The following is a 16,326-nucleotide window of genomic DNA, read 5'->3' as shown; positions in this document are numbered from 1 at the left end:
GGCTCCTTGTCTCACAACGGATTCAATTCAAAATACACCTCCTCACTTACAAAGCCCGCCACAACCCGTCCCGCACCGTCCGCTCCTCCGACGCAAACTTCCTCACTCCACCACACAGGACCAAGCACCGGACCTGGGGTGACACAGCCTTCTCAGTTGCTGCCCCCTCCCTCTGCAACTCCCTCCCCACACACATCAGAGACTGTACAGACCTCACTACCTTCAAAACACTCAACCAAAACTCACCTTTTTAAAACTGTTTTTAATGTATAACTTCTCTCTTTTTGTATTTTTACTGTGTTGTTTTTATCATTCTGCTTTTTAACCTGTAAAGTGTCTTTGTGTATCCTGAAAAGCGCTATATAAAATAAATGTATTATTATTATTAGAATGTATGTGAGCTAATGTTTAGACAATAAACTGGATGTTACGTGTAGCAACAAAAGTGAGGACCAAAACATAAGACACTCTGGAGGCAGGCAGGGTAAAGAACAAGAGGCTAGCTTTAATATCAAACCATGACGGGCAGAGTCCTGGTACTGTTGGAGGCCCTTGGAAGCCAGAGCCTAGCAGCTGGACACCAGAGCAGGAGGCAGGCAACATGGCAGCAGGGCTGGAGGCTGGAAACTGGGCACCAGGACTATGGCATGAGGCAGGTCTGCCTGGGTGTCGGAGAAGGCTGCAGAATGATGGTCTGAGGGGTCTGTTGGTGAGTCAGCAGGGATTGGAAACTCAGGGGCCGGAGAGGCGTCGACTGAACCAGGGACAAGACTTGCGTCAACAGGGGAGACTCGCAACCACAGGGCAGCAGACCCTCCATGGTACTGGACAGTGGGACCGCTAGGTCCATTGTTGGTCAGTTGGTACCGTTACACGTTGCAAAAATGGTGAGATCCAAAACTTTCTGCACTGTCGCCCTCTGCAGCACAGAGAGGGAACTGAAATAATGTTCAAACTACAGAGTTGTTGTTGGAAGCTGGATGTTTATTTCAATCAGCCACTGCAATACTTTGAAAATGTTACAGCTACAGAGTTTGATAGAGCTGGGCTCATGTTACATTTCAATGTGTTTTCATATATAATGTACATGCTGTGAGATACTGTGCTTCCTGTTCCACGTGTCTTTCTCTAGCAGGACAGGTGTGATGTGATAGGCCAATCAGTATTTCTTCAAAGCAATTTACTGCATTAGAATACAAAGTTATATTATAAGCATTAAAAGATAAAATAGCATGTTGCATACCAAGTATAATCCTTAACATATGTAATGTACCTGCACAGGTAAACATAAAGCTGTATGCTACTCAAAACTTCTGCCACATGCTGCAGTTTCTCTGTTCAAAGGTGAGATGTTGGTGTAATCAGGATCAGACTCCAACTGATGGGGAGAGACAACAAGATGAGAGTCAAAGGCCTCATAAATGGAACGTGGATACAATCAGATTTTAAATGACAACAAACTCAGACATGTTTAAAGCAGAACTGTTTCCTGAAATTGATCTTTGTTATAAAAACATCTACAGTAAATGTGCTAATTTCTCGTCACTGTGGCCCAATACCTCTCTCATCTCCATAGTCTCTATGGGTTCATTTGGTTCAGTGATGGAGCTCAGAGTTTTCTTCTTCCTGAATCAAATTGACAAATAAACAAAAATGTTCATTAAAAATTCAAAAAACATGAAAGTAAATATTCAGAGTAACAGATCAGTGATGGAACTGATTAATGTTTGTAGTTTCACCTCATCCACAGACAAAACAGAAGCAGCTGAACCGACATCATAACCACCAGAGTCAACCTGATGTTTATCATCGTTGTTGTCGTTGAGCTCCCTGGAAATGGAGATAGACAGTTATTAGATGGACTGTAGTGGACCTCACTTGTAGGGTTTGATTCATTGATCAGTTTCCCAGGTGTTATTGTCTGTTAATCAGCCAGTTAGTGTCTCACCTGCCACAACAATCAGCTGTAAGATGGAGTTATGACGTCCTCTTCTGTTCTGGGCTTCACAGTAATAATTCCCACTGTATTCAGCTCTGACGTCAGTGATGGTGAAGATCTGTCCTGATGCTTTTGGTGAGTCTTCATTCTCCTTGTACCAGGTGTAGTTAGCTGCTGGGTTAGCATCACTGCTACAGGTCAGATTCACTGAACTGCCCTCCACTATCTCAGCAGAGGGACTCACTGACACAGAGGGAAGCTTTGGAGCATCTGGAGGAGAACATGTACAGAGAGACAACTAATCAATATTAGTCAACATTTTATTTTAGTTTCATTGTCAGTCTAAGTGACTTCCTGATGTTACTCACACTGGACGTCTATAAATAGAGATGAAGAGTTGATCTCTCCATACTGATTCTCAGACATGCAGGAGTAGATCCCTCTGTCCTCAGAGCTGATGGAGGAGAAATGATAGACGCCTTCTGGTCCTTGAATCAGTGTTTGTGTCTCCTTGTACCAGATGTATTTAGCTGCTGGGTTAGCATCACTGCTACAGGTCAGAGTCACTGAACTGCCCTCCACTATCTCAGCAGGGGGACTCACTGACACAGAGGGAAGCTTTGGAGCATCTAGAGATGTATTAAGAGAATAGGTTAAAGGAATAGTTCACTCTAGAATGAAATTCAGTCATTATCGACTCACCCTCATGCTGATGAGAAGTCCGGTGTAGTTTCTTATTCCTCAAAGTGCAGCTGGAGACCCGCGGGGCTACCCTCCGGCAGCAATAATCCATATAACAAGCGTAAATGGCGTCCAAGACAAAAAGGTCCATAAAACTACAAAAAAACTTTGTAATATTCCTCCATACTGCTCGTCCGCTGCAATCCAAGTGCCCTGAAGTGGCGACATCCAGAGTTTACTCAAAACGATGTCATTTAGTACATTTTTCTAGCCTAAACAGTCACTATACTATATTTGCCTGGAGGCACGCTCCCGCGTGCACGCGAGTCTCCCTCACAGCCGATTGCACTACGAAAGCCGCGCCAGACAAGATCAACAGAACTCGCATTAGATAAACACCGGTATTTACATCCAGCTGTGAGCGACCGAGTGACACACAAACACAAGAGGGATCTGCCTGCACTAGTGATTTGAAACTTTGAAACTCACAGCTGGAAGTAAATACCGGTGTGTATCTATCACAAGTTTCGTTGATCTTGTCTTGCGTGGCTTCCGTAGTGCAATCGGCTGTGAGGGAGATTCGCGTGCACGCGGGAGCGTGCCTCCAGGAAAATGTAATATAGTGACTGTTTAGGCTAGAAAAATGTACTAAATGACGTCGTTTCAAGTAAATTCTGGATGTCGCCACTTCAGGACACTTGGATTGCAGCGGACGAGCAATATGGAGGAATATTACAAAGTTTTTGTGTAGTTTTATGGACCTTTTTGTCTCTGGCGCCATTTACGCTTGTTATATGGATTATTGCTGCCGGAGGGTAGCCCCGCGGGTCTCCAGCTGCACTTTGAGGAATAAGAAACTACACCGGACTTCTCATCAGCATGAAGGTGAGTCGATAATGATTGAATTTCGTTCTAGAGTGGACTATTCCTTTAAGTGTGTTACAACAATAGATTGTGTAGTATTTAAACCATAAAGTGTGAACAGCTGTGTGTAGCACTGTTTGATTCTGGGTCCCAAAACAGCATAAAACTCCTCAAGTCTCCTGGAGCTGCTCAGTGAATTACAGCAGACTGAGAATGTGGAGCACAAGAACGTAGACATGACAGTAAAATCTTCTCCTGCAAAGACTGGACACATTTAATCTGTTATTTTTAAATAAACTGTTTCACTCACATGTCACATTAATAGAGATGTATTCAGACGTCCTCCTCCCCAGCTCGTTCTCAGCTGTGCAGTAATACTCTCCAGAGTCAGAGGACTGGATGGAGCTGAAGACAAGCTGTGGTTCTTTACTGAGAGGTTGAAGGTCTGGATCTCCATTCTTCTTGTACCAGGTGTATTTAGCTGCTGGGTTAGCATCACTGCTACAGGTCAGAGTCACTGAACTGCCCTCCACTATCTCAGCAGAGGGACTCACTGACAAATAGGGAAGCTTTGGAGCATCTAGAGATGTATTAAGAGAATAGGTTAAGTGTGTGTTACAACAATAGATTGTGTCATATTTAAACCATAAAGTGTGAACAGCTGTGTGTAGCACTGTTTGAATCTGGGTCCCAAAACAGCATAAAACTCCTCAAGTCTCCTGGAGCTGCTCAGTGAATTACAGCAGACTGAGAATGAGGAGCACAAGAACGTAGACATGACAGTAAAATCTTCTCCTGCAAAGACTGGACACATTTAATCTGTTATTTTTAAATAAACTGTTTCACTCACATGTCACATTAATAGAGATGTATTCAGATGTCCTCCTCCCCAGCTCGTTCTCAGCTGTGCAGTAATACTCTCCAGAGTCAGTGGACTGGATGGAGCTGAAGACAAGCTGTGGTTCTTTACTGAGAGGTTGAAGGTCTGGATCTCCATTCTTCTTGTACCAGGTGTATTTAGCTGCTGGGTTAGCATCACTGCTACAGGTCAGAGTCACTGAACTGCCCTCCACTATCTCAGCAGAGGGACTCACTGACACAGAGGGAAGTCTTGGAGCATCTGGAGAACAAACGGACATTTATTATTTTAAGATATTACAAAAAAACGACTATTTTGATTAAAATGTCTTTGTTTCTTTTTGATTGTCCCCATTATCACAGCAGCTGTCCATATTGTTGACTATAATGGGAACTGACAGTCAATAACAAACTGTCAATAATTTGTGATTTTCAAAACCTTTACACATTGTTATCCATACTGTACATGCTGGTTGTGTTCAGGTCCTGTTTGCAGAGTCCTGACAGTGTGAATATTGCTTCTCTTACAAAGGCTCCTCTAGTTGTAGCAGTTTAACTTTATCCAGATACATTTAATTCTGCTGCATCTACAACTTTCAGAAGCCAGTGTGTATGTATGTCTTTTTCCTGATACAGTGGATCAAACTCACACTCTGAAGGAGAGCCGTAGTTCTCATGTCCTTTCAAAGCACAAGAGATGATGTCTCCAGGATAAACCCGGCCTTTAAAAGAAGATGTCTCCACCCCTGTGACTTTCTGTCCGTTCTTGAACCAGACGTAGGAAAGACGACCAGCTGGACTGCAGCTGCTGTGACACTTCAGCTCTGCCTCAGTATAAGACTGGTGGACTGTTGTTCTGGTCACCTGCACCTGCAGAGCTGGATATGAGAACAAGAAACAATATTATTATCACTGGTTCTGACAGAAATCAGTGATAGATGTACACACACGACAACACAACAGTTACTATTCCTAGAACTAGCAGTGAACATTAGTGCCAACACAACAGTCATTATTACACAAACTCATGATGATCCATCATTTTCAACATGTTCACTGTTTCTAAATGTGCTATGTTGATGTTTTACATCAGTGTGTGTTCATCAGTACCTGTGACAGTCAGAGTTGTACCAGGTAAACTACTGATCCATTCAAAGCTTGTTGTGTTGAATTTGAAGCGATACTGAGCTGAATCACTCTCTGTCAGGTCAGTGATTCTCAGAGTGGAGCGTCCTCTCTCTGTTTCAAGGACCTGAACACGACCTGCAAACTGGGAGTCTTCACTAAGGTCCTCAGGCTGTGAAGGACTCTGCCACTGATGAGAACGTTCAGGACTGAACCAGAATTTAGATTTGATAATGTAAAAACTGCTGTAAGTGCAAGAAATGTCCACTGATGAGCCTTTGGAGGCACAGATGCTTCTGTCAGTGTAAATCACTCTGTCGCAGGGTCGATCATTGACACCTGAAAGATAAAACAAAGTTTTGATCATTTTTAAACCAGAGTTGATGAAGAGTCACAATGAGGGTCTCCATATTAAAATACATGTAGTTATAAGACTCCATCAGATGGTGTTATGTTAGTGTAGTAAACTCACACACTGGAGGAGAGGGGAAATCCTCATGTCCTTCAACAGCACAGGAATAACTGTCTGCAGAATTAATGTAGACTAAATAAGTAGAAGATGTTTGTGACTGAATTTTATGTCCATTTCTGTACCAGATGTAGGAAGAACGATCAGGTAGACGACAACTGCTGTGACACTTCAGGTCTCTCCAGCTAGGATCTGAGGATTTGCTCTCCTTCACCTGGAGATCTGGATGTGAAGAAGGAACAAGAATGTTATTTTAGACAAACTATCAACATACACACACAAGACATTTATATTATTGTTGTCTAGATGTTGAACATTTGGAAATAATTAAAATATGAATGAAAATGTTACCTGTGACCCTCAAAGTGACTCCAGGTGAACCAGTATATCTCCCACCTGGTTGGTTGGTTATGAAGCTGAACTTGTACTCAGCTGAGTCGCTCTCTCTCAGGTCTGTGATTCTCAGAGTGCAGCTCTTCTCATAACAACTGTACTCAACACGACCTTGATAATCTGAGTCTGTACTCAGATCCACAGGTTGATTTCCACTCAGTTTAGTAAACCAGAATGTTTCCTTAACTTCAGTATCACCACCATCTATTCTGGATGGGTATGTGTATGTGCAGTTTATTTCCACTGTTGATCCTTTTAAGGCACAGATCTCAGTAGAGCTGTAAGTCACTCCCCAGTCATCCTGACCCTGTATCACTGTAAGACAGAGAACATCAGAAACTTCGATCAGACTCAAAACATCATCAGGAGACAGATTTTCACTGTAGTGGAGGAGCTTCAGTCTGTGAAGCTACACTTCCCAAAATACAGTGGCTCTCTTCATACAAACTTGTGTTTGGGGTGGGCGAGCAAAGGCAGCCTTCAGACGGTTTTGTAAAGGAATTTTCACATGTTCAGTCTCATAGGTTCATAGTAGTACATTTGTCTATATACATCTCCCACTCTGCTTACAGAGGAGGTAGAGTTACCCTGAGGTCATGCTCGGGGTCACAGGCTCATGTGTGTGCAGAGGTTCCTGTGCCTTCACTAACCTTCACTATATCTCATACGAGAAACACACCAGCTTCATGATCGACCAAAATCCATCTTCTTCCATTGATTACAACGTGAATTAAACAAGCAGTATTCAGTAGCAGGTTAAATAGTCAGAGACCAGGAAGTGTCCTTCAGCACTGGTGAAGCAATACACTGTCTCACTACATGTACTGTTGAGCTATGTTCTCCTCCATGGAGCTTCATTAAATACTTCAACGTAAGGCATCACGTCTCCTGAATCTCCTTTCTCACCTGTGTTAATCAGATGAATGAAAATTCATCAACAAGTTTTTGGGCAGTCTCTGTTATCTTAACTAGAACGGTACGTAGAATATTTAAAGCAAAGTAACAGTGAAAGATGTGCACATGATCTCTGAGAGCACTGAGGACGGACATCACACAGAGGCTGCAGTGAAGGAGCAACAATGTATTGACACTGTGCACTTTAACACAGTACTTAGAGAGAAGTACTTATAAGAAGTGTGTGACGCATGAAAAAAGTGTCTGCTGGCTGCTTATCTTCCTGTGGTCAGGCTGCTGCAGAGTGTGAATGTGTAGAGAAATGCAGAACTCTGAGGTGTGAGCAACTTTTCTCACAGATAGAAAACACTGACAAATTTATCCTGAAGCAAGAAAGACTCACAAATACTGAGGGAAATATCTGTCTAACAGCTAAATACTCTACTTTGGTCTCCAGCCAGATGCTAACTTTGTTTTTTGGTGCTGGGCAGGTAGTGTACAGTTGGTTTTTAGGGATTTGTCACTGAAAACAGCTGCTGCAGCAGGAAACGAGGCTGATGAGAAAACTGAGAGTGAACTAAAATAATTAAGTTAGAAAAATAAAACAAAAAAACTCAGTGAAGCTGACAGGAACTGGAGTCGGGTGATAATTCTCTGTGGCTTCATTACTACAAGCAACACCTCCACTTTATAAACCCATTTAATCCCATTCTTTATACAAAAATGTTAATTTGTGTGACTTACACTTGTTATTCATTTTGTGACTCTAACAGTATTTAATTTCTTGTGACGTGAAAGACATGATACCGACTGGTGTTATTTCTGAACTCTGGTTAATGTGTTAAATATGCTATCGCAGCACATCGACCAGCCTCTAACACGTACCAACGCAGGCTCAAGTTGAGTTTGGAGGAAGTTTGAACGATGGAGGAAGTTCCTCAGAGTGATTCTTTTTATTTAACAGATTTTCTCTTCAGATTTCTCCTTTGTTAATGTACAGTATGTACAGTCACTGTACATCCACACAAACACAGCTTTACTGTCTCTACCTGTGCAGTTTATAAAGTTTAAGGTAGAAGTGTACAGAGATGTCTCAGGTGTAAAAAACAGACCCAGCTCTGTGCTGGTCGTCCTGTAAAGACTTCAATATAAAAAAGACAAGTGAATGTCTGGTGAATCAGGGATCACATCACACTGCATGACATCACACATCAAGTCTTTACTATAAAACCCTCCATGCTAACAGTCTTACAGTATAAATGTAGATGTACAGTACCTTGAACAGAGAGAAGGACGACAACAAATCCACTCGCTGCTGCTGTTAAACTCATAGCTTCTCCTCACGTCTGTTAAATCAGCAGGTCGATCACATACATGAGAAGTACTGAATGTCAGTTCATCTCACCAAACACTTCTAAATAAAGAGGGTGGACGTGGTCACGAGACAGTTTGTCTCTCTCTGGTTGGTTCACTTGTCTTAAACACACATCGAGGTGTTAACTGGCTGCTTCCTTCCTCTTTATCTGATTAATATGTATGAAAAGACAACGCCTGTGAACCCTCAAGATGAAATGAAGAAATGATTCTTACTGTTGCTTTACAAACAATGCAGGTAAAACATGGACGTATCAGCAAACTGAACACTAAATGTGATATTGTTCCAAAGGCGAGGCAGCAGGACAGCAAAGGTTCAGTCAGCCTTGATTTTAATCTGAGCTTTGATTAAATTAAAAAGCCTAAACCAGACATTCATCAGAGTGTGTGTGAGGTATAGTTAAGACAATAAACTGGATGTTACGTGTAGCAACAATAGTGGGGACCCAAACGTAAGACACCCTGGAGGCAGGCAGGGTAAAGAACAAGAGGCAAGCTTTAATATCAAACCATGACGGGCTGGAGGCCACGAGACCAGCGGCAGAGTTGGAAGCCCTCGGGAAGCTGGAGACCAGGACCAGAGTCTTGGTACCGTTGAAGGCCCTTGGACGCCAGAGCCTAGCAGCTGGACACCAGAGAAGGAGGCAGGCAACATGGCAGCAGGACCCGAGACTGGAAACTGGGTACCGGGACTATGGCATGAGGCAGGTGTCGCTGGGTGTCACAGAAGGCTGCTGAATGATGTTCTGGGGGGTCTGTTGGTGAGTCAGCAGGGATTGGAAACTCAGGGGCCGGAGAGGCGTCGACTGACCCAGGAACAAGACCTGCATCAACAGGGGAGACTCGCAACCACAGGGCAGCAGACCCTCCATGGGGCCGGACGGTGAGACCTCCACGGTGCTAGGAAGCAAGGCTAGCAGGGGGTGGCTAGCTGAGACAGGAGCTGGAGCAGGCGGGAGGTTAGCAGGCTGTTAGTGAAGTCAGTAATTGCAAATTGTGGGTCCAACAGCCTTGGTCTTGAGCAGAGTGTCTTTTTCGATTAAGTTGTAGGAAAACAGCCTGAGCTTAAAGTCCGCAGAAACTGTGATTGAGTTCAGTCTAAAAAATTAAGCAGTACCTCTTCAGCTCCTCCACCAGAGATTCTGTGTCCGCTGGGTCCATTGTTGGTCAGTTGGTATTGTTACGAGTCGTAAAAATGGTGAAGACCCAAACACAAGACACTCAGGAGGCAGGCAGGGTAAAGAACAACAGGCGAGCTTTAATAACGAAGCTGAAGTCTGAATACAAAATCCAAAAAGCAAGAAAAACAGGAGGAGCAGGCAGAAGCCAATACAAGAATTAAAGAAGTACAAAAAAATACAACAACTAAATAAAGTACAAACCAAAGAAGTGCTGGGAACACAGTTTTAAATAGACAGGGACTGATTAACAATTCAAAAACAGGTGAACAGGAAAACAAGCTGAGAGGGAGGAAGTGAAAAGCAAAATATGACATGAGGAGAGACCTTCAAAATAAAACAGGAAATGACTATGAAACCATGACAGAGGCTGTTGAATGCACATTGATATGCAGATGTTTGCACCATTTTTCGGATGACACAAAATGCTCCTCATCCAGGTGTTTTCTTTTCAGCAAGAGTCAACAATTTTCTCAGGAAGCCGTTTTTTAAACTCTTCCATCAGTATGAGCTCACGCAAACCCTCAAAGGTTTCAACTTTACAGGCTTGGCACCATTTATCAAACAGCGCACCTTTTTCCCTCGTGAACTCCCCATACGTTTGGGTGGCAGTTTTTTCACACTTTCTAAATCTTTGCCTATAGGCTTCCGGGACTAACTGGTATGCACGAAGGACGGTGGCTTTCATAGTGTCGTGATTCAGGCTGTCCTCAATTGACAGAGACGTGCACACCTCTTGGACTTTACCCACTAGCTTACATTGTAAGAGCAGAGACCACACATTTTTTTGGCCACTTTAACGTAGCAGCGATGCGTTCAAATGCGTTGAAATACGAGTCTGCCTCGGACTCTTTGAAAGGTGGAAATAGTGCAGTGTGCCTGCTAACATCAAAGCTGTCTTGGGGCGCCTGGGAGGGTGACTGTGTAGCTGAGGGACTGGCTGCTGCAGCAGCTCGCCGCTCTATCTCAAGAGCTTCCAACCTTCAATGCATGGCTTTCACCTCCAACTCCCGGTTTTGCACCGAGTCAACTTTAGCTGCTCCGTAGACATACCAGTCTAAACAGGGAGGGCATGGAGTGGGGCAGGAATACTAGCCAGTACACCCGGTTCAGCTCCCACTATAGGAGCTGGCTCACCAAACAAGCTCCTTTCACTCAGCTTATCACACAGAAGCTCCTTTAATCACTGCTTCTTAGCATTAACAGGCACCGACACATCAAAATTACGTCAGCTTTCTTACATCTCTTCAATGTATCAGACGGATTAATAGTAAAGTCCTCTAAATTAAACTCCCACAAAAGAAAAAACTGCCAAACAAACAAGCAGAGATGAGGACATAAAGATTAACCAAACTCACCCGATTCACGACGACGATCGACAAAGAAAAGAACGGTTGAGCCCCCAAATCATGTTACGCCGCTGGTCCAGGGGAACCCAAGACAAAACATGATGCGTGTCTCCCCATTCTTTTCACTCCCGAGAAAGCCAGTGTCACAGAGGAGTCACATTCAAAGTAGCATTTATTTTGCTTCAGAGAGAGAACAAGGCCAACACAACAAACACAAGAATCTGTCACCCTAACTTCCTGCCACAGATCAAAAATATAAACAAAAGACAAAATCTAACCTAACTCCTAAAATCAGGATAAACAGGAGAAAAGGGTTATCAAAGAAAAAAGGGCTTCTCCCTCCTACTATGCTACTGCTCTCTGTCTATTTAAACACTTCAGATGTACCAGATTGTACTGCAGCTGAGTTATTCACAACTGGATTACATATCACAAACTAAACACTAGTCAGACTCGACACTGGTCCATGTTGGAAGTGGAAGATTGGTGGAGAAGGAGATTGCAGTCAGCCAGCAGGTCTCCTTCCTCTGACCAATCCTGTGTCAGTAATCAAGCTGAGCCAGCCAATCAGCAGGTCCAACCTGCTCTCAATCAGAAACACACACACACACACACACTGAGGAGGAGAGACAGATCAGCAACAAATACAAACACAATGACTCAGGGTCATGACATTAGTTAAGGTAAGTCAGCTTTATTTGATCAAACAGTTCCTTGTTGTTTCAGGGTGAGCATCAAAGTTTATCACATTCAGTTTCATCAATGGACAAATAATGAGAAAGTAAGGAACAAGTCAGAGAAAACAAACTGATTTGCATTTTATTTGTGTCCATTATTGGTAAATAAAACCTTTATTCTGAAGACTAAACACAAAAAAAGTTTGATTAAAGCTGAAATCCAAAACTTTCTGCACACTGTCGCCCTCTGCAGCACAGAGAGGGAACTGAAACAATGTTCAAACTACAGAGTTGTTGTTGGAGGCTGGATGTTTATTTAAATCAGCCACTGCAATACTTTGAAAAAGTTACAGCTACAGAGTGTGATAGAGCTGGGCTCATGTTACATTTCAATGTGTTTTAATATATAATGTACATGCTGTGAGATACTGTGCTTCCTGTTCCACATGTCTTTCTCTGCCTGGACAGGTGTGGTGTGATAGGCCAATCAGTATTTCTTCAAAGCAATTTACTGCATTAGAATAAAATGTTATATTATAAGCATTAAAAGATAAAATAGCTTGTTGCATACCAAGTATAATACTTAACATGTGTAATGTACCTTCACAGGTAAACATAAAGCTGCATGCTACTCATAACTTCTGCCACATGCTGCAGTTTCTCTGTTCAAAGGTGAGATGTTGGCGTAATCAGGATCAGACTCCAACTGATGGGGAGAGACAACAAGATGAGAGTCAAAGGCCTCATAAATGGAACGTGGATACAATCAGATTTTAAATGACAACAAACTCAGACATGTTTAAAGCAGAACTGTCTCCTGAAATTGATCTTTGTTATAAAAACATCTACAGTAAATGTGCTAATTTCTCGTCACTGTGGCCCAATACCTCTCTCATCTCCATAGTCTCTATGGGTTCATTTGGTTCAGTGATGGAGCTCAGAGTTTTCTTCTTCCTGAATCAAATTGACAAACAAACACAAATGTTCATTAAAAATTCAAAAAACATGAAAGTAAATATTCAGAGTAACAGATCAGTGATGGAACTGATTAATGTTTGTAGTTTCACCTCATCCACAGACAAAACAGAAGCAGCAGAACCGACATCACAACCACCAGAGTCAACCTGATGATGTTTATCATCGTTGTTGTTGTTGAGCTCCCTGGAAATGGAGATAGACAGTTATTAGATGGACTGTAGTGGACCTCACTCGTAGGGTTTGATTCATTGATCAGTTTCCCAGGTGTTATTGTCTGTTAATCAACCAGTTAGTGTCTCACCTGCCACAACAGTCAGCTGTAAGGTGGAGTTATGACATCCTCTTCTGTTCTGGGCTTCACAGTAATAATTCCCACTGTGTTCAGCTCTGAAGTCAGTGATGGTGAAGATCTGTCCTGATGCTTTTGGTGAGTCTTCATTCTCCTTGTACCAGGTGTAATTAGCTGCTGGGTTAGCATCACTGCTACAGGTCAGAGTCACTGAACTGCCCTCCAATATCTCAGCAGAGGGACTCACTGACACAGAGGGAAGCTTTGGGGCATCTGGAGGAGAACATGTACAGAGAGACAACTAATCAATATTAGTCAACATTTTATTTTAGTTTCATTGTCAGTCTAAGTGACTTCCTGATGTTACTCACACTGGACGTCTATAAATAGAGATGAAGAGTTGATCTCTCCATACTGATTCTCAGACTTGCAGGAGTAGATCCCTCTGTCCTCAGAGCTGATGGAGGAGAAATGATAGACGCCTTCTGGTCCTTGAATCAGTGTTTGTGTCTCCTTGTACCAGATGTATTTAGCTGCTGGGTTAGCATCACTGCTACAGGTCAGAGTCACTGAACTGCCCTCCACTATCTCAGCAGGGGGACTCACTGACACAGAGGGAAGCTTTGGAGCATCTAGAGATGTATTAAGAGAATAGGTTAAAGGAATAGTTCACTCTAGAATGAAATTCAGTCATTATCGACTCACCCTCATGCTGATGAGAAGTCCGGTGTAGTTTCTTATTCCTCAAAGTGCAGCTGGAGACCCGCGGGGCTACCCTCCGGCAGCAATAATCCATATAACAGGCGTAAATGGCGTCCGAGACAAAAAGGTCCATAAAACTACACAAAAACTTTGTAATATTCCTCCATACTGCTCGTCCGCTGCAATCCAAGTGTCCTGAAGTGGCGACATCCAGAGTTTACTTGAAACGATGTCATTTAGTACATTTTTCTAGCCTAAACAGTCACTATACTATATTTGCCTGGAGGCACGCTCCCGCGTGCACGCGAGTCTCCCTCACAGCCGATTGCACTACGAAAGCCGCGCCAGACAAGATCAACAGAACTCGCATTAGATAAACACCGGTATTTACATCCAGCTGTGAGCGACCGAGTGACACACAAACACAAGAGGGATCTGCCTGCACTAGTGATTTGAAACTTTGAAACTCACAGCTGGAAGTAAATACCCGTGTGTATCTATCACGAGTTTCGTTGATCTTGTCTTGCGTGGCTTCCGTAGTGCAATCGGTTGTGAGGGAGATTCACGTGCACGCGGGAGCGTGCCTCCAGGAAAATATAGTATAGTGACTGTTTAGGCTAGAAAAATGTACTAAATAACATCGTTTCGAGTAAACTCTGGATGTCGCCACTTCAGAACACTTGGATTGCAGAGGACGAGCAGTATGGAGGAATATTACAAAGTTTTTGTGTAGTTTTATGGACCTTTTCATCTCGGACGCCATTTACGCCTGTTATATGGATTATTGCTGCCTGAGGGTAGCCCCGCGGGTCTCCAGCTGCACTTTGAGGAATAAGAAACTACACCGGACTTCTCATCAGCATGAGGGTGAGACGATAATGACTGAATTTTGTTCTAGAGTGAACTATTCCTTTAAGTGTGTTACAACAATAGATTGTGTAGTATTTAAACCATGAAGTGTGAACAGCTGTGTGTAGCACTGTTTGAATCTGGGTCCCAAAACAGCATAAAACTCCTCAAGTCTCCTGGAGCTGCTCAGTGAATTACAGCAGACTGAGAATGAGGAGCACAAGAACGTAGACATGACAGTAAAATCTTCTCCTGCAAAGACTGGACACATTTAATCTGTTATTTTTAAATGAACTGTTTCACTCACATGTCACATTAATAGAGAAGTATTCAGACGTCCTCCTCCCCAGCTCGTTCTCAGCTGTGCAGTAATACTCTCCAGAGTCAGTGGACTGGATGGAGCTGAAGACAAGCTGTGGCTCTTTACTGAGAGGTTGAAGGTCTGGATCTCCATTCTTCTTGTACCAGGTGTATTTAGCTGCTGGGTTAGCATCACTGCTACAGGTCAGAGTCACTGAACTGCCCTCCACTATCTCAGCAGAGGGACTCACTGACAAAGAGGGAAGCTTTGGAGCATCTGGAGAACAAACGGACATTTATTATTTTAAGATATTACAAAAAAACGACTATTTTGATTAAAATGTCTTTGTTTCTTTTTGATTGTCCCCATTATCACAGCAGCTGTCCATATTGTTGACTATAATGGGAACAGTCAATAACAAGCTGTTAATAATTTGTAATTTTCAAAACCTTTACACATTGTTATCCATACTGTACATGCTGGTTGTGTTCAGGTCCTGTTTGCAGAGTCCTGACAGTGTGAATATTGCTTCTCTTACAAAGGCTCCTCTAGTTGTAGCAGTTTAACTTTATCCAGATACATTTAATTCTGCTGCATCTACAACTTTCAGAAGCCAGTGTGTATGCATGTCTTTTTCCTGATACAGTGGATCAAACTCACACACTGAAGGAGAGCCGTAGTTCTCATGTCCTTTCAAAGCACAAGAGATGATGTCTCCAGGATAAACCCGGCCTTTAAAAGAAGATGTCTCCACCCCTGTGACTTTCTGTCCGTTCTTGAACCAGACGTAGGAAAGACGACCAGCTGGACTGCAGCTGCTGTGACACTTCAGCTCTGCCTCAGTATAAGACTGGTGGACTGTTGTTCTGGTCACCTGCACCTGCAGAGCTGGATATGAGAACAAGAAACAATATTATTATCACTGGTTCTGACAGAAATCAGTGATAGATGTACACACACGACAACACAACAGTTACTATTCCTAGAACTAGCAGTGAACATTAGTGCCAACACAACAGTCATTATTACACAAACTCATGATGATCCATCATTTTCAACATGTTCACTGTTTCTAAATTACTATGTTGATGTTTTACATCAGTGTGTGTTCATCAGTACCTGTGACAGTCAGAGTTGTACCAGGTAAACTACTGATCCATTCAAAGCTTGTTGTGTTGAATTTGAAGCGATACTGAGCTGAATCACTCTCTGTCAGGTCAGTGATTCTCAGAGTGGAGCGTCCTCTCTCTGTTTCAAGGACCTGAACAAGACCTGCAAACTGGGAGTCTTCACTAAGGTCCTCAGGCTGTGAAGGACTCTGCCATTGATATCTATGATCAGGACTGAACCAGAATTTAGATGTGATAGTTTCATCACTACTGTAAGTGCAAGAAATGTCCACTGAT

The 16,326-nt window shown here is 42.9% G+C and overlaps 2 protein-coding genes across 2 annotated transcripts; both read right to left on the bottom strand.

The window, feature by feature from the left end:
- Positions 1-566: 566 nt before the first annotated feature.
- LOC141003744 (B-cell receptor CD22-like) lies at positions 567-8,554 on the bottom strand. Its single transcript, XM_073475190.1, has 8 exons — positions 8,495-8,554; positions 6,288-6,636; positions 5,940-6,158; positions 4,335-4,604; positions 3,795-4,064; positions 2,308-2,568; positions 1,949-2,209; positions 567-754 (listed from the first exon to the last, which is right to left on the bottom strand). The coding sequence occupies exons 1-8, from the start codon at positions 8,552-8,554 to the stop codon at positions 567-569; spliced, it is 1,878 nt and encodes a 625-aa protein (XP_073331291.1).
- Positions 8,555-11,800: 3,246 nt separating this feature from the next.
- On the bottom strand, positions 11,801-15,073 carry LOC141003615 (B-cell receptor CD22-like). Its single transcript, XM_073475010.1, has 6 exons — positions 14,995-15,073; positions 13,440-13,700; positions 13,081-13,341; positions 12,869-12,962; positions 12,689-12,755; positions 11,801-12,507 (listed from the first exon to the last, which is right to left on the bottom strand). The coding sequence occupies exons 1-6, from the start codon at positions 15,071-15,073 to the stop codon at positions 12,430-12,432; spliced, it is 840 nt and encodes a 279-aa protein (XP_073331111.1). The 3' UTR covers positions 11,801-12,429.
- Positions 15,074-16,326: the final 1,253 nt, after the last annotated feature.

Source organism: Pagrus major, chromosome 1 (assembly GCF_040436345.1).
Source record: "Pagrus major chromosome 1, Pma_NU_1.0".
NCBI lineage: Eukaryota > Metazoa > Chordata > Actinopteri > Spariformes > Sparidae > Pagrus > Pagrus major.
Note: the sequence above shows the minus strand (reverse complement) of the source record. Positions and strands in the feature narration are given on the sequence as shown.